The sequence below is a fragment of the Zootermopsis nevadensis genome, unplaced genomic scaffold (genome assembly GCF_977971745.1).
Source record: "Zootermopsis nevadensis isolate Lab colony 2312 unplaced genomic scaffold, Znev_1.0 Znev_ptg000061l, whole genome shotgun sequence".
NCBI lineage: Eukaryota > Metazoa > Arthropoda > Insecta > Blattodea > Termopsidae > Zootermopsis > Zootermopsis nevadensis.
In genome coordinates, this window is record NW_028259192.1 from 3029624 (window position 1) to 3054762 (window position 25139).

The window sequence follows — 25139 nt, forward strand, 5'->3', positions numbered from 1 at the left end:
TTGGGACATGATAATTAGATAATATTAATGGATTTATCCGCTGCTTCATACAGAGACTTATTTTTGTGAGACTACTTCATGTTGTAAGACGTGCAGTGTTTAAATATTTGGGTCCGTTACTGTCCACAGATCACGAGAAAAACCCTGCTGGGGGAATGTTACTTATCAGCTGGACTAGAGGGCTGCTATTGGTGGGAAGTGTGACACGCCAGAGAGTTATGCTACTACACAGACTGAAAACATCAAGCAGTTGAGATTAACGTGTATCGAGTGCGTCTGTACTGTGTTCTGTGCGTGTTGTGATAATATTCTATATGCAATCACAGGTGATTTAAAGATGTCGAGTGTACGTAAACAGGGGAAAACTATTCACGGGAAATAGTATCCAGCGTAGTGAAGCTGTATGATGAGGAAGCAAGACGGAAAGAGCTAAAATTTCCCTTCACCCGCGCAACAGACGGCAGCCAGATACGCGCGTGTATCTAAGGCTTTAATTAAGAAGGTAGGAAAATAGTTAATTTTTTTGATAAATTGTTACCTTATTCTTCTGTTTCATCAGTTACAGCTCATGGCATTTGAGTATTGGATCAATATATTGGTTTCCCAGTGTTTTCAACTTTTACTGTGGGTTGTGTGTTATAACTCAATGCTATGACAGTTAATAAAAACGACCTGCTGCCGTTTGTAGTCATACTTTAAAAGAAAAATGTAGAATATAAAATATCTCTTAGTGATTTGTACATGGCTTTTATGAAACAGTTTTAACATGGTAATAAAATAATGGGGTATTATTCACAGCTGATTAACACATTTTAAGCTAACTGGTATTTCTGGTAGTCTTGATACAGCTACAATTTTATAAGAAGTTTTGCTGCCAAATGACATAAAAGCAGAAACTAACTCTATATAGAGACCACCTAATATATGCAGAGGGGGGTACGTAGACATATTGGCACAGTAACACTAACATATATTTCATTCCATATGAAATTAACCTAAAACAGAAAATCCAGTTTGTGTGCGATAATTGAAAAGTTATAATTCTTAGATACAATTTGAGGCTTGTGTAGGAAATAAAATTATTACCTCTGAAGTTGACATTGTGCTCTCATAACAGGTTTTGTTACATTTCTCCTTTTCATTAGTTTAATTTTTTTATGTAATGATATTACTTGCTACTCACAAAATTTCCATTTGTTACTGACATTAGAATGACTGCTTCATAACCTTCTTTTAAAAGAAAATAAGCATAAAATATTTACTTTTTGTTAACTTAAAACAAAGTTTGACACAGGTGAATCCCAGCAGTTACAGTATTTGTTGCCATAGCAACAATAATTTTGTTTGTGCTCTGTAGGTTATATATGGCATGAGTGCTGCTCATTTATTGGCATTATATTGTCATGAACGTTTCCTTAAAATCTTAATATGTGTTAAAAATTTGAACTTAATTCAGTTTTACCTGCGTTGGATATACATATTTCATGAAAGCAAGGTAATGTTTTTTAATTGTTTTGTACCAGCATTAGCTACATGAATTTCCTAAAAAGTCTCACATTTTTTAATATTTGTTATTTTAGAGCATCACTTTAGGATAAATGGACATCTTTGAAGTGTTTACCAGAAGTTGTCTAGATGAAGTTACATTTTTAGTATATTTATTTTGGAAGTGGTTTTGATATACAGGGGCAATTGATTCTCCAGTTTTACTATTCATATGAATCAGTAGGTACCTAGGTAGGTCTCGTATAGTTAGCCTAGTTTTCATAGTCAGTTGATGTTTTGTTTTGAACAGTTCTCTGATTGTTTTAAGACAGTTTGTTAGAATGCAAGAAGAAGACACCAATATAACAAGTTTTCATGCTTTTCTGTAGTTTCCACGTGCCCCTCATAATGTTGAACCTAACCAAGATCCGATTCACGCAAATTATTCGGCCGATTCTGTCGTGACTTTAATATGACCTTGATCTATACGTGGTATCATTTTGACATGAGTACTGTCAACCACGTACTTACGGTTTAGCAGAAATAAGCGTGAAGATATATGACCTTGAGAAATTTAAAGTCCCTTATATGGCAAACTATTGGGCCGATCTTGTAGTAAATAACATATTACCTTTTCGTTTACCTGACCTCATTTTGACATGAATATGATCAACCAGGTATTCACCGTTTGGCAGAAATAAGCGTGAAAATATATGACCTTGAGAAATTCAATGATCAATATCAGGGAAACTAGTGGAATGATCTTGACGTGACTTTCATATGAACTTGAACTTTACGTGGCCTCATTCTGACATAAGTATGGTCAATCACGTATTCACCGTTTGGCGGAAATATGCGTGGGAATATATGACCTTGAGAAATTCAAAGACGAATATCAGGGAAACTAGTGGACCGATCTTGTTGTGACTTCCACATGAACTTGAACATTAAGTGGCCTCATTCTGACATGAGTATGGTCAACCACGTACTTACGGTTTAGCAGAAATATGCGTGGAAATATATGACCTTGAGAAATTCAAAGACGAATATCTGGGAAACTAGTGGACCGATCTTGTCGTGACTTCCATATGAACTTGAACTTTACGTGGCCTCATTCTGACATGAGTATGGTCAATCAGGTATTCACCGTTTGGCAGAAATAAGCTTGAAAATATATGACCTTGAGAAATTCTAAGACCAATATCTGGGAAACTAGTGGACCGATCTTGTTGTGACTTCCATTTAAACTTGACTTTTACGTGGCCTCATTCTGACATGAGTATGGTCAACCACGTACTTACGGTTTAGCAGAAATATGCGTGGGAATATATGACCTTGAGAAATTCAAAGACGAATATCAGGTAAACTAGTGGACCGATCTTGTTGTGACTTCCATATGAACTTGAACATTTAGTGGCCTCATTCTGACATGAGTATGGTCCACCACGTACTTACGGTTTAGCAGAAATATGCGTGGGAATATATGACCCTGAGAAATTCAAAGACGAATATCTGGGAAACTAGTGGACCGATCTTGTTGTGACTTCCATATGAACTTGAACATTAAGTGGCCTGATTCTGACATGAGTATGGTCAACCACGTACTTACGGTTTAGCAGAAATATGCGTGGGGATATATGACCTTGAGAAATTCTAAGACGAATATCTGGGAAACTAGTGGACCGATCTTGTTGTGACTTCCACATGAACTTGAACATTAAGTGGCCTCATTCTGACATGAGTATGGTCAACCACGTACTTACGGTTTAGCAGAAATATGCGTGGAAATATATGACCTTGAGAAATTCAAAGACGAATATCTGGGAAACTAGTTGACCGATCTTGTCGTGACTTCCATATGAACTTGAACTTAACGTGGCCTCATTCTGACATGAGTATGGTCAATCAGGTATTCACCGTTTGGCAGAAATAAGCTTGAAAATATATGACCTTGAGAAATTCTAAGACGAATATCTGGGAAACTAGTGGACCGATCTTGTTGTGACTTCCATATGAACTTGAACATTAAGTGGCCTCATTCTGACATGAGTATGGTCAACCACGTACTTACGGTTTAGCAGAAATATGCGTGGGAATATATGACCTTGAGAAATTCAAAGACGAATATCAGGTAAACTAGTGGACCGATCTTATTGTGACTTCCATATGAACTTGAACATTTAGTGGTCTCATTCTGACATGAGTATGGTCTACCACGTACTTACGGTTTAGCAGAAATATGCGTGGGAATATATGACCCTGAGAAATTCAAAGACGAATATCTGGGAAACTAGTGGACCGATTTTGTTGTGACTTCCATATGAACTTGAACATTGAGTTTCCTCATTCTGACATGAGTATGGTCAACCACGTACTTACGGTATAGCAGAAATATGTGTGGGAATATATGACCTTGAGAAATTCAAAGACGAATATCTGGGAAACTAGTGGACCGATCTTGTTGTGACTTCCATATGAACTTGAACATTAAGTGGCCTCATGCTGACATGAGTATGGTCAACCACGTACTTACGGTTTAGCAGAAATATGCGTGGGCATATATGACCTTGAGAAATTCTAAGACGAATATCTGGGAAACTAGTGGACCGATCTTGTTGTGACTTCCACATGAACTTGAACATTAAGTGGCCTCATTCTGACATGAGTATGGTCAACCACGTACTTACGGTTTAGCAGAAGTATGCGTGGAAATATATGACCTTGAGAAATTCAAAGACGAATATCTGGGAAACTAGTTGACCGATCTTGTCGTGACTTCCATATGAACTTGAACTTTACGTGGCCTCTTTCTGACATGAGTATGGTCAATCAGGTATTCACCGTTTGGCAGAAATAAGCTTGAAAATATATGACCTTGAGAAATTCTAAGACGAATATCTGGGAAACTAATGGACCGATCTTGTTGTGACTTCCATATGAACTTGAACATTAAGTGGCCTCATTCTGACATGAGTATGGTCAACCACGTACTTACGCTTTAGCAGAAATATGCGTGGGAATATATGACCTTGAGAAATTCAAAGACGAATATCAGGTAAACTAGTGGACCGATCTTGTTGTGACTTCCATATGAACTTGAACATTTAGTGGCCTCATTCTGACATGAGTATGGTCCACCACGTACTTACGGTTTAGCAGAAATATGCGTGGGAATATATGACCCTGAGAAATTCAAAGACGAATATCTGGGAAACTAGTGGACCGATTTTGTTGTGACTTCCATATGAACTTGAACATTGAGTTTCCTCATTCCGACATGAGTATCGTCAACCACGTACTTACGGTATAGCAGAAATATGTGTGGGAATATATGACCTTCAGAAATTCAAACACGAATATCTGGGAAACTAGTGGGCCGATCTTGTTGTGACTTAAATATGAACTTGAACATTAAGTGGCCTCATTCTGACATGAGTATGGTCAACCACGTACTTACGGTTTAGCAGAAATATGCGTGGGAATATATGACCTTGAGAAATTCAAAGACGAATATCTGGGAAACTAGTGGACCGATCTTGTTGTGACTTCCATATGAACTTGAACATTAAGTGGCCTCATTCTGACATGAGTATGGTCAACCACGTACTTACGGTTTAGCAGAAATATGCGTGGGAATATATGACCTTGAGAAATTCAAAGACGAATATCTGGGAAACTAGTGGACCGATATTATCGAGACTTCTATATGAACTTGTACATTACATGGCTTCATTCTGACATGAGTGTGGTCAACCACGTACTTACGGTTTAGCAAAAATATGCGTGGGAATATATGACCTTGAGAAATTCAGAGACGAATATCTGGGAAACTAGTGGACCGATATTATCGAGACTTCTATATGAACTTGTACATTACATGGCTTCATTCTGACATGAGTGTGGTCAACCACGTACTTACGGTTTAGCAGAAATACGCTTGGGAATATATGACCTTGAGAAATTCATAGACGAATTTCTGGGAAACTAGTGGACCGATATTGTTGTGACTTGCATATGAACTTGAACATTAAGTTTCCTCATTCTGACATGAGTATGGTCAACCACGTACTTACGGTTTAGCATAAATATGCGTCTGAATATATGACCTTGAGAAATTCAAAGACGAATATCTGGGAAACTAGTGGACCGATCTTGTTGTGACTTCCATTTGAACTTGACGTTTTCGTGGCCTCATTCTGACATGAGTATGGTCAATCAGTCATTCACCGTTTGGCAGAAATAAGCTTGAAAATATATGACCTTGAGAAATTCAAAGACGAATATGAGGTAAACTATTGGACCGATCTTGTTGTGACTTCCATATGAACTTGAACATTTAGTGGCCTCATTCTGACATGAGTATGGTCCACCACGTACTTACTTTTTAGCACAAATATGCGGGGGAATATATGACCCTGAGAAATTCAAAGACGAATATCTGGGAAACTAGTGGACCGATTTTGTTGTGACTTCCATATGAACTTGAACATTGAGTTTCCTCATTCCGACATGAGTATGGTCAACCACGTACTTACGGTATAGCAGAAATATGTGTGGGAATATATGACCTTGAGAAATTCAAAGACGAATATCTGGGAAACTAGTGGGCCGATCTTGTTGTGACTTCCATATGAACTTGAACATTAAGTGGCCTCATTCTGACATGAGTATGGTCAACCACGTACTTACGGTTTAGCAGAAATATGCGTGGGAATATATGACCTTGAGAAATTCTAAGACGAATATCTGGGAAACTAGTGGACCGATCTTGTTGTGACTTCCATATGAACTTGAACATTAAGTGGCCTCATTCTGACATGAGTATGGTCAACCACGTACTTACGGTTTAGCAGAAATATGCGTGGGAATATATGACCTTGAGAAATTCAAAGACGAATATCTGGGAAACTAGTGGACCGATATTATCGAGACTTCTATATGAACTTGTACATTACATGGCTTCATTCTGACATGAGTGTGGTCAACCACGTACTTACGGTTTAGCAGAATTATGCGTGGGAATATATGACCTTGAGAAATTCTAAGACGAATATCTGGGAAACTAGTGGACCGATCTTGTTGTGACTTCCATATGAACTTGAACATTAAGTGGCCTCATTCTGACATGAGTATGGTCAACCACGTACTTACGGTTTAGCAGAAATATGCGTGGGAATATATGACCTTGAGAAATTCAAAGACGAATATCTGGGAAACTAGTGGACCGATATTATCGAGACTTCTATATGAACTTGTACATTACATGGCTTCATTCTGACATGAGTGTGGTCAACCACGTACTTACGGTTTAGCAGAAATACGCTTGGGAATATATGACCTTGAGAAATTCAAAGACGAATTTCTGTCAAACTAGTGAACCGATATTGTTGTGACTTGCATATAAACTTGAACATTAAGTGGCCTCATTTTGACATGAGTATGGTCAACCACGTACTTACGGTTTAGCAGAAATATGCGTGGGAATATATGACCTTGAGAAATTCAAAGACGAATATCTGGGAAACTGGTGGACCGATTTGTCGTGACTTCCATATGAACTTCAATTTTACGTGGCCTCATTCTGACATGAGTATGGTCAATCAGGTATTCACCGTTTGGCAGAAATAAGCTTGAAAATATATGACCTTGAGAAATTCAAAGACGAATATCTGGGAAACTAGTGGACCGATCTTGTTGTGACTTCCATTTGAACTTGACGTTTTCGTGGCCTCATTCTGACATGAGTATGGTCAATCAGTCATTCACCGTTTGGCAGAAATAAGCTTGAAAATATATGACCTTGAGAAATTCAAAGACGAATATCTGGGAAACTAGTGGACCGAACTTGTTGTGACTTCCATATGAACTTGAACATTAAGTGGCCTCATTCTGACATGAGTATGGTCAACCACGTACTTACGGTTTAGCAGAAATATGCGTGGGAATATATGACGTTGAGAAATTCAAATACGAATATCTGGTAAACTAGTGGACCGATCTTGTTTTGACTTCCATATGAACTTGAACATTAAGTGGCTTCATTCTGACATGAGTATGGTCAACCACGTACTTACGGTTTAGCAGAAATATGCGTGGGAATATATGACCTTCAGAAATTCTAAGACGAATATCTGGGAAACTAGTGGACCGATCTTGTTGTGACTTCCATATGAACTTGAACATTAAGTGGCCTCATTCTGACATGAGTATGGTGAACCACGTACTTACGGTTTAGCAGAAATATGCGTGGAAATATATGACCTTGAGAAATTCAAAGACGAATATCTGGGAAACTAGTGGACCGTTCTTGTCGTGACTTCCATATGAACTTGAACTTTACGTGACCTCATTCTGACATGAGTATGGTCAATCAGGTATTCACCGTTTGGCAGAAATAAGCTTGAAAATATATGACCTTGAGAAATTCAAAGACGAATATCTGGGAAACTAGTGGACCGATCTTGTTGTGACTTCCATTTGAACTTGACCTTTACGTGGCCTCATTCTGACATGAGTATGGTGAACCACGTACTTACGGTTTAGCAGAAATATGCGTGGGAATATATGACCTTGAGAAATTCAAAGACGAATATCAGGTAAACTAGTGGACCGATCTTGTTGTGACTTCCATATGAACTTGAACATTTAGTGGCCTCATTCTGACATGAGTATGGTCCACCACGTACTTACGGTTTAGCAGAAATATGCGTGGGAATATATGACCTTGAGAAATTCTAAGACGAATATCTGGGAAACTAGTGGACCGATCTTGTTGTGACTTCCATATGAACTTGAACATTAAGTGGCCTCATTCTGACATGAGTATGGTCAACCACGTACTTACGGTTTAGCAGAAATATGCGTGGAAATATATGACCTTGAGAAATTCAAAGACGAATATCTGGGAAACAAGTTGACCGATCTTGTCGTGACTTCCATATGAACTTGAACTTTACGTGGCCTCATTCTGACATGAGTATGGTCAATCAGGTATTCACCGTTTGGCAGAAATAAGCTTGAAAATATATGACCTTGAGAAATTCTAAGACGAATATCTGGGAAACTAGTGGACCGATCTTGTTGTGACTTCCATATGAACTTGAACATTAAGTGGCCTCATTCTGACATGAGTATGGTCAACCACGTACTTACGGTTTAGCAGAAATATGTGTGGGAATATATGACCTTGAGAAATTCAAAGACGAATGTCTGGGAAACTAGTGGGCCGATCTTGTTGTGACTTCCATTAGAACTTGAACATTAAGTGGTCTCATTCTGACATGAGTATGGTCAACCATGTACTTACGGTTTAGCAGAAATATGCGTGGAAATATATGACCTTGAGAAATTCAAAGACGAATATCTGGGAAACTAGTTGACCGATCTTGCCGTGACTTCCATATGAACTTGAACTTTACGTGGCCTCATTCTGACATGAGTATGGTCAATCAGGTATTCACCGTTTGGCAGAAATAAGCTTGAAAATATATGACCTTGAGAAATTCAAAGACGAATATCTGGGAAACTAGTGGACCGATCTTGTTGTGACTTCCATTTGAACTTGACCTTAACGTGGCCTCATTCTGACATGAGTATGGTGAACCACGTACTTACGGTTTAGCAGAAATATGCGTGGGAATATATGACCTTGAGAAATTCAAAGACGAATATCAGGTAAACCAGTGGATCGATCTTGTTGTGACTTCCATATGAACTTGAACATTTAGTGGCCTCATTCTGACATGAGTATGGTCCACCACGTACTTACGGTTTAGCAGAAATATGCGTGGGTATAATGACCCTGAGAAATTCAAAGACGAATATCTGGGAAACTAGTGGACCGATCTTGTCGTGACTTCCATATGAACTTGAACTTTACGTGACCTCATTCTGACATGAGTATGGTCAACCACGTACTTACGGTTTAGCAGAAATATGCGTGGAAATATATGACCTTTAGAAATTCAAAGACGAATATCTGGGAAACTAGTGGACCGATCTTGTCGTGACTTCCATATGAACTTGAACTTTACGTGACCTCATTCTGACATGAGTATGGTCAATCAGGTATTCACCGTTTGGCAGAAATAAGCTTGAAAATATATGACCTTGATAAATTCAAAGACGAATAACTGGGAAACTAGTGGACCGATCTTGTTGTGACTTCCATTTGAACTTGACCTTTACGTGGCCTCATTCTGACATGAGAATGGTGAACCACGTACTTACGGTTTAGCAGAAATATGCGTGGGAATATATGACCTTGAGAAATTCAAAGACGAATATCAGGTAAACTAGTGGACCGATCTTGTTGTGACTTCCATATGAACTTGAACATTTAGTGGCCTCATTCTAACATGAGTATGGTCCACCACGTACTTACGGTTTAGCAGAAATATGCGTGGGAATATATGACCTTGAGAAATTCAAAGACGAATATCTGGGAAACTAGTGGACCGATTTTGTTGTGACTTCCATATGAACTTTAACATTGACTTTCCTCATTCTGACATGATTATGGTCAACCACTTACTTACGGTATAGCAGAAATATGTGTGGGAATATATGACCTTGAGAAATTCAAAGACGAATATCTGGGAAACTAGTGGACCGATCTTGTTGTGACTTCCATATGAACTTGAACATTAAGTGGCCTCATTCTGACATGAGTATGGTCAACCACGTACTTACGGTTTAGCAGAAATATGCGTGGGAATATATGACCTTGAGAAATTCTAAGACGAATATCTGGGAAACTAGTGGACCGATCTTGTTGTGACTTCCATATGAACTTGAACATTAAGTGGCCTCATTCTGACATGAGTATGGTCAACCACGTACTTACGGTTTAGCAGAAATATGCGTGGAAATATATGACCTTGAGAAATTCAAAGACGAATATCTGGGAAACTAGTTGACCGATCTTGTCGTGACTTCTATATGAACTTGAACTTTACGTGGCCTCATTCTGACATGAGTATGGTCAATCAGGTATTCACCGTTTGGCAGAAATAAGCTTGAAAATATATGACCTTGAGAAATTCTAAGACGAATATCTGGGAAACTAGTGGACCGATCTTGTTGTGACTTCCATATGAACTTGAACATTAAGTGGCCTCATTCTGACATGAGTATGGTCAACCACGTACTTACGGTTTAGCAGAAATATGTGTGGGAATATATGACCTTGAGAAATTCAAAGACGAATATCTGGGAAACTAGTGGGCCGATCTTGTTGTGACTTCCATATGAACTTGAACATTAAGTGGCCTCATTCTGACATGAGTATGGTCAACCACGTACTTACGGTTTAGCAGAAATATGCGTGGAAATATATGACCTTGAGAAATTCAAAGACGAATATCTGGGAAACTAGTTGACCGATCTTGTCGTGACTTCCATATGAACTTGAACTTTACGTGGCCTCATTCTGACATGAGTATGGTCAATCAGGTATTCACCGTTTGGCACAAATAAGCTTGAAAATATATGACCTTGAGAAATTCAAAGACGAATATCTGGGAAACTAGTGGAACGATCTTGTTGTGACTTCCATTTGAACTTGACCTTAACGTGGCCTCATTCTGACATGAGTATGGTGAACCACGTACTTACGGTTTAGCAGAAATATGCGTGGGAATATATGACCTTGAGAAATTCAAAGACGAATATCAGGTAAACCAGTGGACCGATCTTGTTGTGACTTCCATATGAACTTGAACATTTAGTGGCCTCATTCTGACATGAGTATGGTCCACCACGTACTTACGGTTTAGCAGAAATATGCGTGGGTATATATGACCCTGAGAAATTCAAAGACGAATATCTGGGAAACTAGTGGACCGATTTTGTTGTGACTTCCATATGAACTTGAACATTGAGTTTCCTCATTCTGACATGAGTATGGTCAACCACTTACTTACGGTATAGCAGAAATATGTGTGTGTATATATGACCTTGAGAAATTCAAAGACTAATATCTGGGAAACTAGTGGACCGATCTTGTTGTGACTTCCATATGAACTTGAACTTTACGTGGCCTCATTCTGACATGAGTATGGTCAACCACGTACTTACGGTTTAGCAGAAATATGCGTGGAAATATATGACCTTGAGAAATTCAAAGACGAATATCTGGGAAACTAGTGGACCGATCTTGTCGTGACTACCATATGAACTTGAACTTTACGTGGCCTCATTCTGACATGAGTATGGTCAATCAGGTATTCACCGTTTGGCAGAAATAAGCTTGAAAATATATGACCTTGAGAAATTCTAAGACGAATATCTGGGAAACTAGTGGACCGATCTTGTTGTGACTTCCATATGAACTTGAACATTAAGTGGCCTCATTCTGACATGAGTATGGTCAACCACGTACTTACGGTTTAGCAGAAATATGCGTGGGAATATATGACCTTGAGAAATTCAAAGACGAATATCAATTAAACTAGTGGACCGATCTTGTTGTGACTTCCATATGAACTTGAACATTTAGTGGCCTCATTCTGACATGAGTATGGTCCACCACGTACTTACGGTTTAGCAGAAATATGCGTGGGAATATATGACCCTGAGAAATTCAAAGACGAATATCTGGGAAACTAGTGGACCGATCTTGTTGTGACTTCCATATGAACTTGAACATTAAGTGGCCTCATTCTGACATGAATATGGTCAACCACGTACTTACGGTATAGCAGAAATATGTGTGGGAATATATGACCTTGAGAAATTCAAAGACGAATATCTGGGAAACTAGTGGACCGATCTTGTTGTGACTTCCATATGAACTTGAACATTAAGTGGCCTCATGCTGACATGAGTATGGTCAACCACGTACTTACGGTTTAGCAGAAATATGCGTGGGCATATATGACCTTGAGAAATTCTAAGACGAATATCTGGGAAACTAGTGGACCGATCTTGTTGTGACTTCCACATGAACTTGAACATTAAGTGGCCTCATTCTGACATGAGTATGGTCAACCACGTACTTACGGTTTAGCAGAAGTATGCGTGGAAATATATGACCTTGAGAAATTCAAAGACGAATATCTGGGAAACTAGTTGACCGATCTTGTCGTGACTTCCATATGAACTTGAACTTTACGTGGCCTCTTCCTGACATGAGTATGGTCAATCAGGTATTCACCGTTTGGCAGAAATAAGCTTGAAAATATATGACCTTGAGAAATTCTAAGACGAATATCTGGGAAACTAATGGACCGATCTTGTTGTGACTTCCATATGAACTTGAACATTAAGTGGCCTCATTCTGACATGAGTATGGTCAACCACGTACTTACGCTTTAGCAGAAATATGCGTGGGAATATATGACCTTGAGAAATTCAAAGACGAATATCAGGTAAACTAGTGGACCGATCTTGTTGTGACTTCCATATGAACTTGAACATTTAGTGGCCTCATTCTGACATGAGTATGGTCCACCACGTACTTACGGTTTAGCAGAAATATGCGTGGGAATATATGACCCTGAGAAATTCAAAGACGAATATCTGGGAAACTAGTGGACCGATTTTGTTGTGACTTCCATATGAACTTGAACATTGAGTTTCCTCATTCCGACATGAGTATCGTCAACCACGTACTTACGGTATAACAGAAATATGTGTGGGAATATATGACCTTCAGAAATTCAAACACGAATATCTGGGAAACTAGTGGGCCGATCTTGTTGTGACTTCCATATGAACTTGAACATTAAGTGGCCTCATTCTGACATGAGTATGGTCAACCACGTACTTACGGTTTAGCAGAAATATGCGTGGGAATATATGACCTTGAGAAATTCTAAGACGAATATCTGGGAAACTAGTGGACCGATCTTGTTGTGACTTCCATATGAACTTGAACATTAAGTGGCCTCATTCTGACATGAGTATGGTCAACCACGTACTTACGGTTTAGCAGAAATATGCGTGGGAATATATAACCTTGAGAAATTCAAAGACGAATATCTGGGAAACTAGTGGACCGATATTATCGAGACTTCTATATGAACTTGTACATTACATGGCTTCATTCTGACATGAGTGTGGTCAACCACGTACTTACGGTTTAGCAAAAATATGCGTGGGAATATATGACCTTGAGAAATTCAGAGACGAATATCTGGGAAACTAGTGGACCGATATTATCGAGACTTCTATATGAACTTGTACATTACATGGCTTCATTCTGACATGAGTGTGGTCAACCACGTACTTACGGTTTAGCAGAAATACGCTTGGGAATATATGACCTTGAGAAATTCATAGACGAATTTCTGGGAAACTAGTGGACCGATATTGTTGTGACTTGCATATGAACTTGAACATTAAGTGGCCTCATTCTGACATGAGTATGGTCAACCACGTACTTACGGTTTAGCAGAAATATGCGTGGGAATATATGACCTTGAGAAATTCAAAGACGAATATCTGGTAAACTAGTGGACCGTTCTTGTTGTGACTTCCATATGAACTTGAACATTAAGTGGCTTCATTCTGACATGAGTATGGTCAACCACGTACTTACGGTTTAGCAGAAATATGCGTGGGAATATATGACCTTCAGAAATTCTAAGACGAATATCTGGGAAACTAGTGGACCGATCTTGTTGTGACTTCCATATGAACTTGAACATTAAGTGGCCTCATTCTGACATGAGTATGGTGAACCACGTACTTACGGTTTAGCAGAAATATGCGTGGAAATATATGACCTTGAGAAATTCAAAGACGAATATCTGGGAAACTAGTGGACCGATCTTGTCGTGACTTCCATATGAACTTGAACTTTACGTGACCTCATTCTGACATGAGTATGGTCAATCAGGTATTCACCGTTTGGCAGAAATAAGCTTGAAAATATATGACCTTGATAAATTCAAAGACGAATATCTGGGAAACTAGTGGACCGATCTTGTTGTGACTTCCATTTGAACTTGACCTTTACGTGGCCTCATTCTGACATGAGTATGGTCAACCACGTACTTACGGTTTAGCAGAAATATGCGTGGGAATATATGACCTTGAGAAATTCAAAGACGAATATCAGGTAAACTAGTGGACCGATCTTGTTGTGACTTCCATATGAACTTGAACATTTAGTGGCCTCATTCTGACATGAGTATGGTCCACCACGTACTTACGGTTTAGCAGAAATATGCGTGGGAATATATGACCCTGAGAAATTCAAAGACGAATATCTGGGAAACTAGTGGACCGATCTTGTTGTGACTTCCATATGAACTTGAACATTAAGTGGCCTCATTCTGACATGAGTATGGTCAACCACGTACTTACGGTTTAGCAGAAATATGCGTGGGAATATATGACCTTGAGAAATTCTAAGACGAATATCTGGGAAACTAGTGGACCGATCTTGTTGTGACTTCCACATGAACTTGAACATTAAGTGGCCTCATTCTGACATGAGTATGGTCAACCACGTACTTACGGTTTAGCAGAAATATGCGTGGAAATATATGACCTTGAGAAATTCTAAGACGAATTTCTGGGAAACTAGTTGACCGATATTGTTGTGACTTGCATATGAACTTGAACATTAAGTGGCCTCATTCTGACATGAGTATGGTCAACCACGTACTTACGGTTTAGCAGAAATATGCGTGGGAATATATGACCTTGAGAAATTCAAAGACGAATATCTGGGAAACTAGTGGACCGATTTGTCGTGACTTCCATATGAACTTCAATTTTACGTGGCCTCATTCTGACATGAGTATGGTCAATCAGGTATTCACCGTTTGGCAGAAATAAGCTTGAAAATATATGTCCTTGAGAAATTCAAAGAGTAATATCTGGGAAACTAGTGGACCGATCTTGTTGTGACTTCCATTTGAACTTGAAGTTTTCGTGGCCTCATTCTGACATGAGTATGGTCAATCAGTCATTCACCGTTTGGCAGAAATAAGCTTGAAAATATATGACCTTGAGAAATTGAAAGACGAATATCTGGGAAACTAGTGGACCGAACTTGTTGTGACTTCCATATGAACTTGAACATTAAGTGGCCTCATTCTGACATGAGTATGGTCAACCACGTACTTACGGTTTAGCAGAAATATGCGTGGGAATATATGACCTTCAGAAATTCTAAGACGAATATCTGGGAAACTAGTGGACCGATCTTGTTGTGACTTCCATATGAACTTGAACATTAAGTGGCCTCATTCTGACATGAGTATGGTGAACCACGTACTTACGGTTTAGCAGAAATATGCGTGGAAATATATGACCTTGAGAAATTCAAAGACGAATATCTGGGAAACTAGTGGACCGATCTTGTCGTGACTTCCATATGAACTTGAACTTTACGTGACCTCATTCTGACATGAGTATGGTCAATCAGGTATTCACCGTTTGGCAGAAATAAGCTTGAAAATATATGACCTTGATAAATTCAAAGACGAATATCTGGGAAACTAGTGGACCGATCTTGTTGTGACTTCCATTTGAACTTGACCTTTACGTGGCCTCATTCTGACATGAGTATGGTCAACCACGTACTTACGGTTTAGCAGAAATATGCGTGGGAATATATGACCTTGAGAAATTCAAAGACGAATATCAGGTAAACTAGTGGACCGATCTTGTTGTGACTTCCATATGAACTTGAACATTTAGTGGCCTCATTCTGACATGAGTATGGTCCACCACGTACTTACGGTTTAGCAGAAATATGCGTGGGAATATATGACCCTGAGAAATTCAAAGACGAATATCTGGGAAACTAGTGGACCGATCTTGTTGTGACTTCCATATGAACTTGAACATTAAGTGGCCTCATTCTGACATGAGTATGGTCAACCACGTACTTACGGTTTAGCAGAAATATGCGTGGGAATATATGACCTTGAGAAATTCTAAGACGAATATCTGGGAAACTAGTGGACCGATCTTGTTGTGACTTCCACATGAACTTGAACATTAAGTGGCCTCATTCTGACATGAGTATGGTCAACCACGTACTTACGGTTTAGCAGAAATATGCGTGGAAATATATGACCTTGAGAAATTCTAAGACGAATTTCTGGGAAACTAGTGGACCGATATTGTTGTGACTTGCATATGAACTTGAACATTAAGTGGCCTCATTCTGACATGAGTATGGTCAACCACGTACTTACGGTTTAGCAGAAATATGCGTGGGAATATATGACCTTGAGAAATTCAAAGACGAATATCTGGGAAACTAGTGGACCGATTTGTCGTGACTTCCATATGAACTTCAATTTTACGTGGCCTCATTCTGACATGAGTATGGTCAATCAGGTATTCACCGTTTGGCAGAAATAAGCTTGAAAATATATGTCCTTGAGAAATTCAAAGAGTAATATCTGGGAAACTAGTGGACCGATCTTGTTGTGACTTCCATTTGAACTTGAAGTTTTCGTGGCCTCATTCTGACATGAGTATGGTCAATCAGTCATTCACCGTTTGGCAGAAATAAGCTTGAAAATATATGACCTTGAGAAATTGAAAGACGAATATCTGGGAAACTAGTGGACCGAACTTGTTGTGACTTCCATATGAACTTGAACATTAAGTGGCCTCATTCTGACATGAGTATGGTCAACCACGTACTTACGGTTTAGCAGAAATATGCGTGGGAATATATGACGTTGAGAAATTCAAATACGAATATCTGGTAAACTAGTAGACCGATCTTGTTGTGACTTCCATATGAACTTGAACATTAAGTGGCTTCATTCTGACATGAGTATGGTCAACCACGTACTTACGGTTTAGCAGAAATATGCGTGGGAATATATGACCTTCAGAAATTCTAAGACGAATATCTGGGAAACTAATGGACCGATCTTGTTGTGACTTCCATATGAACTTGAACATTAAGTGGCCTCATTCTGACATGAGTATGGTGAACCACGTACTTACGGTTTAGCAGAAATATGCGTTTAAATATATGACCTTGAGTAATTCAAAGACGAATATCTGGGAAACTAGTTGACCGATCTTTTCGTGACTTCCATATGAACTTGAACTTTACGTGACCTCATTCTGACATGAGTATGGTCAATCAGGTATTCACCGTTTGGCAGAAATAAGCTTGAAAATTTATGACCTTGAGAAATTCAAAGACGAATATCTGGGAAACTAGTGGACCGATCTTGTTGTGACTTCCATTTGAACTTGACCTTTACGTGGCCTCATTCTGACATGAGTATGGTGAACCACGTACTTACGGTTTAGCAGAAATATGCGTGGGAATATATGACCTTGAGAAATTGAAAGACGAATATCAGGTAAACTAGTGGACCGATCTTGTTGAGACTTCCATATGAACTTGAACATTTAGTGGCCTCATTCTGACATGAGTATGGTCCACCACGTACTTACGGTTTAGCAGAAATATGCGTGGGAATATATGACCTTGAGAAATTCTAAGACGAATATCTGGGAAACTAGTGGACCGATCTTGTTGTGACTTCCATATGAACTTGAACATTAAGTGGCCTCATTCTGACATGAGTATGGTCAATCAGGTATTCACCGTTTGGCAGAAATAAGCTTGAAAATATATGACCTTGAGAAATTCAAAGACGAATATCTGGGAAACTAGTGGACCGATCTTGTTGTGACTTCCATTTGAACTTGACCTTTACGTGGCCTCATTCTGACATGAGTATGGTCAATCAGGCATTCACCGTTTGGCAGAAATAAGCTTGAAAATATATGACCTTGAGAAATTGAAAGACGAATATCTGGGAAACTAGTGGACCGAACTTGTGACTTCCATATGAACTTGAACATTAAGTGGCCTCATTCTGACATGAGTATGGTCAACCACGTACTTACGGTTTAGCAGAATTATGCGTGGAAATATATGACCTTGAGAAATTCAAAGACGAATATCTGGGAAACTAGTTGACCGATCTTGTCGTGACTTCCATATGAACTTGAACTTTACGTGGCCTCATTCTGACATGAGTATGGTCAATCAGGTATTCACCGTTTATCAGAAATAAGCTTGAAAATATATGACCTTGAGAAATTCTAAGACGAATATCTGGGAAACTAGTGGACCGATCTTTTTGTGACTTCCATATGAACTTGAACATTAAGTGGCCTCATTCTGACATGAGTATGGTCAACCACGTACTTACGCTTTAGCAGAAATATGCGTGGGAATATATGACCTTGAGAAATTCAAAGACGAATATCAGGTAAACTAGTGGACCGATCTTGTTGTGACTTCCATATGAACTTGAACATTTAGTGGCCTCATTCTGACATGAGTATGATCCACCACGTACTTACGGTTTAGCAGAAATATGCGTGGGAATATATGACCCTGAGAAATTCAAAGACGAATATCTGGGAAACTAGTGGACCGATTTTGTTGTGACTTCCATATGAACTTGAACATTGAGTTTCCTCATTCTGACATGAGTATGGTCAACCACGTACTTACGGTATAGCAGAAATATGTGTGGGAATATATGACCTTGAGAAATTCAAAGACGAATATCTGGGAAACTAGTGGGCCGATCTTGTTGTGACTTCCATATGAACTTGAACATTAAGTGGCCTCATTCTGACATGAGTATGGTCAACCACGTACTTACGGTTTAGCAGAAATATGCGTGGGAATATATGACCTTGAGAAATTCTAAGACGAATATCTGGGAAACTAGTGGACCGATCTTGTTGTGACTTCCATATGAACTTGAACATTAAGTGGCCTCATTCTGACATGAGTATGGTCAACCACGTACTTACGGTTTAGCAGAAATATGCGTGGGAATATATGACCTTGAGAAATTCAAAGACGAATATCTGGGAAACTAGTGGACCGATATTATCGAGACTTCTATATGAACTTGTACATTACATGGCTTCATTCTGACATGAGTGTGGTCAACCACGTACTTACGGTTTAGCAGAAATATGCGTGGGAATATATGACCTTGAGAAATTCTAAGACGAATATCTGGGAAACTAGTGAACCGATCTTGTTGTGACTTCCATATGAACTTGAACATTAAGTGGCCTCATTCTGACATGAGTATGGTCATCCACGTACTTACGGTTTAGCAGAAATATGCGTGGAAATATATGACCTTGAGAAATTCAAAGACGAATATCTGGGAAACTAGTTGACCGATCTTGTCGTGACTTCCATATGAACTTGAACTTTACGTGGCCTCATTCTGACATGAGTATGGTCAATCAGGTATTCACCGTTTGGCAGAAATAAGCTTGAAAATATATGACCTTGAGAAATTCTAAGACGAATATCTGGGAAACTAGTGGACCGATCTTGTTGTGACTTCCATATGAACTTGAACATTAAGTGGCCTCATTCTGACATGAGTATGGTCAACCACGTACTTACGGTTTAGCAGAAATATGCGTGGGAATATATGACCTTGAGAAATTCAAAGACGAATATCAGGTAAACTAGTGGACCGATCTTGTTGTGACTTCCATATGAACTTCAACATTTAGTGGCCTCATTCTGACATGAGTATTGTCCACCACGTACTTACGGTTTAGCAGAAATATGCGTGGGAATATATGACCCTGAGAAATTCAAAGACGAATATCTGGGAAACTAGTGGACCGATTTTGTTGTGACTTCCATATGAACTTGAACATTGAGTTTCCTCATTCTGACATGAGTATGGTTAACCACGTACTTACGGTATAGCAGAAATATGTGTGGGAATATATGACCTTGAGAAATTCAAAGACGAATATCTGGGAAACTAGTGGACCGATCTTGTTGTGACTTCCATATGAACTTGAACATTAAGTGGCCTCATTCTGACATGAGTATGGTCAACCACGTACTTACGGTTTAGCAGAAATATGCGTGGGAATATATGACCTTGAGAAATTCTAAGACGAATATCTGGGAAACTAGTGGACCGATCTTGTTGTGACTTCCATATGAACTTGAACATTAAGTGGCCTCATTCTGACATGAGTATGGTCAACCACGTACTTACTGTTTAGCAGAAATATGCGTGGGAATATATGACCTTGAGAAATTCAAAGACGAATATCTGGGAAACTAGTTTACCGATATTATCGAGACTTCTATATGAACTTGTACATTACATGGCTTCATTCTGACATGAGTGTGGTCAACCACGTACTTACGGTTTAGCAGAAATATGCGTGGGAATATATGACTTTGAGAAATTCAAAGACGAATATCTGGGAAACTAGTGGACCGATATTATCGAGACTTCTATATGAACTTGAACATTACATGGCTTCATTCTGACATGAGTGTGGTCAACCACGTACTTACGGTTTAGCAGAAATATGCGTGGGAATATATGACCTTGAGAAATTCAAAGACGAATATCTGGGAAACTAGTGGACCGATCTTTTCGAGACTTCCATATGAACTTGAACATTACGTGGCCTCATTCTGACATTAGTATGGTCAACCACGTACTTACGGTTTAGCAGAAATATGCGTGGGAATATATGACTTTGAGAAATTCAAAGACGAATATCTGGGAAACTAGTGGACCGATCTTGTCGTGACTTCTATATGAACTTGAACATTACGTGACCTCATTCTGGCATTAGTATGGTCAAGCACGTATCTTCGGCTTAGCAGAAATATTCGTTACGATATATGACCTTGAGAATTTTGAAGACCTGAACGTGGGAAACTATAGGGCTGATCCTTTCGTGAATTGAATATTACCATGAACATTTCATGATCTTATTTTGGCATGAGTATTGTTAACCAAATATTTACGGTTTGTCAGCAATTAGTGTCAAAATATATGACCTTGGGAATTTTAAATACCTCTCTCTGGCACAACCTAATGTAATCTACCATGCTGAACAGATCTGACCTAATCTAAACTAATGTAAACTAATCCAACTTAACACAAACTCCCTTACATAACCTAACGAAACTCTACCTAACCTAACACAACTTAACCCAACATAACCTAATCTAACTTTAACCTAACCCTGACCTAACATTAACATAACCCTAACCTAACCTAACCTAACCTAATCCTAACCTAACCGTAACCTAACATAGCTCAACCTATCCTAACACTACCTAACTCATTAACTAGAATTTTACTCTTTTATTTATTTATGGAAAAATGGATATATTGTGGATATTCAATTATTTATAAACATTGTGTTGGTAACAGAATTTTCTGTAAAGAAGAAAAGTATTTGTCTATATTTGTATGCAGTATTTCCATATTTAATACCTCAATTTGTAAAATATGTTTTCAAACCTAGGTTTTAGTATTTTGATAACTGTCTTAATACGAGGGTCGCTCATTAAGTAATGCCCCACATTTTTTTCCTCAGAACATATTTATTCAAGATGGCTCAAATTTAGTGACAATATAAATCAATGTTTCCTTTACACATACTATTTTTTCACATAGTCCCCATCAACTTGTACGGTTTTACGCCAGCGTGGAACAAGTGCATGCATGCCTTGCCGGTACCAGCTCTTGTCCTGTGCACGTAGCCATGTCCTCACTGCTTGAATCACGCTCTCGTCATCTTCAAATCTTGTTCCGCGGATAGCATCTTTAAGTGGCCCAAAGAGATGGAAGTCGGAGGGTGGATGGGGCAGCACCGTCCAACCCAATTTGGTGATTTCTTCCCGGGTTCTCGGACTTGTGTGAGGGCGTGCATTGTCATGCAGGAACAAAATTTCTGCTGGATGCTTGTGAGGCCGAACTCGTCGGAAACGCTTCTTGAGGGTTTCAGGGTCCCGATGTACGCGTCTCGCACCTCTTGGCATTACATCCACAAGAATGACCCCATCACTGTCCCAAAAGACAGTCATCATGACTTTTCCGGCGGAGGGAGTTGACTTGAATTTCTTCTTTCTCGGTGATTGAGGATGATGCCACTCCATTGACTGCCGTTTTGTCTCTGGCTCAAAGTGGTGTATCCAGGTTTCGTCACCTGTAATGATCCGGGACAGAAAGACCTCTCCCTCAGCATCAAAACGCTCCAACAATTCAGAAGAAATCGTTTTCCTTTGAATCCTGTGGTCTGCTGTGAGACTTCGTGGAACCCATCTTGCGCACACCTTCGAATATGCGAGAGCCTGGATAATTGCAATCACACTTCCATTGCTGACTGAAAGCTGTTGGGCCAATTGTCGAGTTGTGATGCGCCGATCCTCACGAATAATGGCATCCGCGCGGTTCAACATGTCTGGAGTGGTGGCTGTGGCAGGACGCCCAGAGCGCGGCAGATCACGGAGCTCGGTTTCTTCACTTCCTGAAGCTTTAACTCTCTTAGCCCAGCGACCAACGGTGCTCCTATCGACTGCACAGCTTTCATACACAGCACACAAACGTTTATGAATGTTCACCACCGTTTCTTTTTCAGCAACAAGGAATTCAATTACAGCTCGTTGCTTGTAACGAGAGTCGTTCACAGACGCCATTTTAACAGTTCACTACAGCTCCGCCTTCGGTTGGAATCATTTGAAACTCCGTACACGAACGCGGGAAACATCAAATCTCAAGCATGTAAAAGTACACTTTTCTATCTTCATTATTGGCTGAGAAAAAAAATGTGGGGCATTACTTAATGAGCGACCCTCGTATGTATCACAGTATATACAAAGAGTGGTTAAATTATAGTGTAGTTTCATAAAATGAGGTAATGCATCAAGATCAAGTGCCTAATATGTGACATTACTGTTCTTTTCAGAATCACATGTTTGACTGTTCATAACTGAATAAATATGCGTGTCCCTCACACAATTCCATGCAACACCTATCAGGTGTATCATCCTTCTGATACGACAGAGAATCTCCAAGGAGAAGTAAATCGCACACTTCGATCAGAAGATGTCACATGGGATAAAAATATTCCTTCAACCCTGGTTACTCTGTGTGTTCAGAGTCTTGTATCTAACTTTAAAGGTAATGTATGTATGTCTTGTACACTTCCATATAGTGTGGCTGAAATATAACAGACATATTTTGGGTAGGAAATGCATTATAAAGAAGGACTACATTCTGCTATGTGTATCCATTTCTAATATCCCTTTCATCACCTACCTTCAGGCACAGTGTACCTGCACCTATGACATTACTGAGTTTGGAACTCCAAATTTAGCTACTTTTTTGTAAAGTTGTCACCTGTAATGTGGTTTTGCAATGGATGCCACGCATCCTAGTAAGTTCCATTACCTTTATTTTAACCAGCGAACTTGAAATATTGAACAAGTTGGTGCAGGATGTAAAGCATCTGACTTGTATTCAACATATATATGCTTTGAGTCTTAATTAAGTACCAGTTGTCCCATACTGATGTATTATTATGATTTTTCTTAGTCCCTCAAGCAAATTATAAGTTACTCTTCAATTTTCCTTTGATTTACTATTATCCTTTCCAGTTCCAGTGTGTGATCACCCTGTCATCTTATTCATTATTAAATAACCTTTACAGTACATGTATATGTGGCATCATTATGTAAACAATCAATGAACCATGTACTTGAGAAGAATAATTTTAGCAGTGGCAAGGATTTAAATTCTTGTTGCTGTTCTCACTTCCCAGCTGATAACAATATTATCTGTATATTTAATTCCGTGCAGACAAGCAGGCTCTTCAGTTGCTGCCAGATGAGGATCGGTGTCTGCTTTTGGAAACACTCCCCATTGACCTTCCGCTGATCATAACAGTGCCACTGCTTGAAGATGGGATCTACTGGAAAAGATGCAGCCAGATTCGATGGCAGAGTGTAAGTTTTTGTGTTGTGGGAGTGAGTACATTATCTTGCGAGTACAAACATTTTGTAAAATGCGAAGACACAAAATGGCAAAGTATTGGGAAATATCCATGTATATTAATATAAAATTTAACATATCACGTGCACGCGTGCCCGCGCGCACACACACACACACACAAAATCACTTAACACTGAAGGTTGACTGGAATGGTTTCTGTCCTGCATGCTTCCTGTTTCATGGAAACGGTTCACCAGACAAAATATTGTTAATTTGTTTGGCTCAGGAGAATTTGAAAATGTATCCTTATACTCATTCTGTAAAATGAAGAAAGAACAATGAACACTAGATGTGCTTGTAAAAAGGACGTCCTTGCACTTAGACTGCTGAAAGACAACTGAGAGACTGATGGAAGGAAGTTCAACATGATGTTACCTGCATGCTCTCTTATATAGTCACAATATTGTATGTCTATTAATCTAATCAGATTGTAATGAATTGCAACTATGGTATTTCACAGACCATATGGCATTTTATATGCAAATAAATAAAAATTTGTAAGACTTGAGGTTCTCACAGCGATGAGTATGAAGATATCCGTCTTCTGGGTTATTGCGCTGTGTAGTCGACCAGACTACACAGCGCAATAACCCAGAAGACGGATATCTTCAAATAAAAACTTGCCTTAAAAATAAAAAATTAAAATTACTGCCAGCCCCACTGTAATGCCAATACTGGTGGTTAATAAAGTGTAGTAATGTAGTGGGGTTCGACTCTGCTGTCAATACACTTTCTTTACCATTTTGTATACTAATCTATACCAATATGTTTTTTTGTGTAAGGTAATTATGTTTTCACATAATAAATTTTTTATTGTCATTATATGATTTACATAATTCATTTGCA

General features: G+C 39.0%; 1 protein-coding gene across 2 annotated transcripts in view; it reads left to right on the plus strand.

Annotated features, from left to right (window-relative positions):
- The window catches only part of LOC110833730 (dynein regulatory complex subunit 5), a 48275-nt gene that overhangs the window by 15951 nt on the left and 7185 nt on the right, over window positions 1-25139 (plus strand). Inside the window, exons 2-4 of one of the 2 annotated variants that reach the window (XM_087341007.1) lie at window positions 130-502; window positions 23209-23423; window positions 24102-24247. In XM_087341007.1, the coding sequence (XP_087197133.1) occupies window positions 23243-23423; window positions 24102-24247 (327 nt within the window). In that variant the 5' untranslated portion in view covers window positions 130-502; window positions 23209-23242. Of the gene's footprint in view, window positions 1-129; window positions 503-1358; window positions 1496-23208; window positions 23424-24101; window positions 24248-25139 lie in introns of those variants that run through there. The other variant, XM_087341008.1, reaches the window with a different exon arrangement.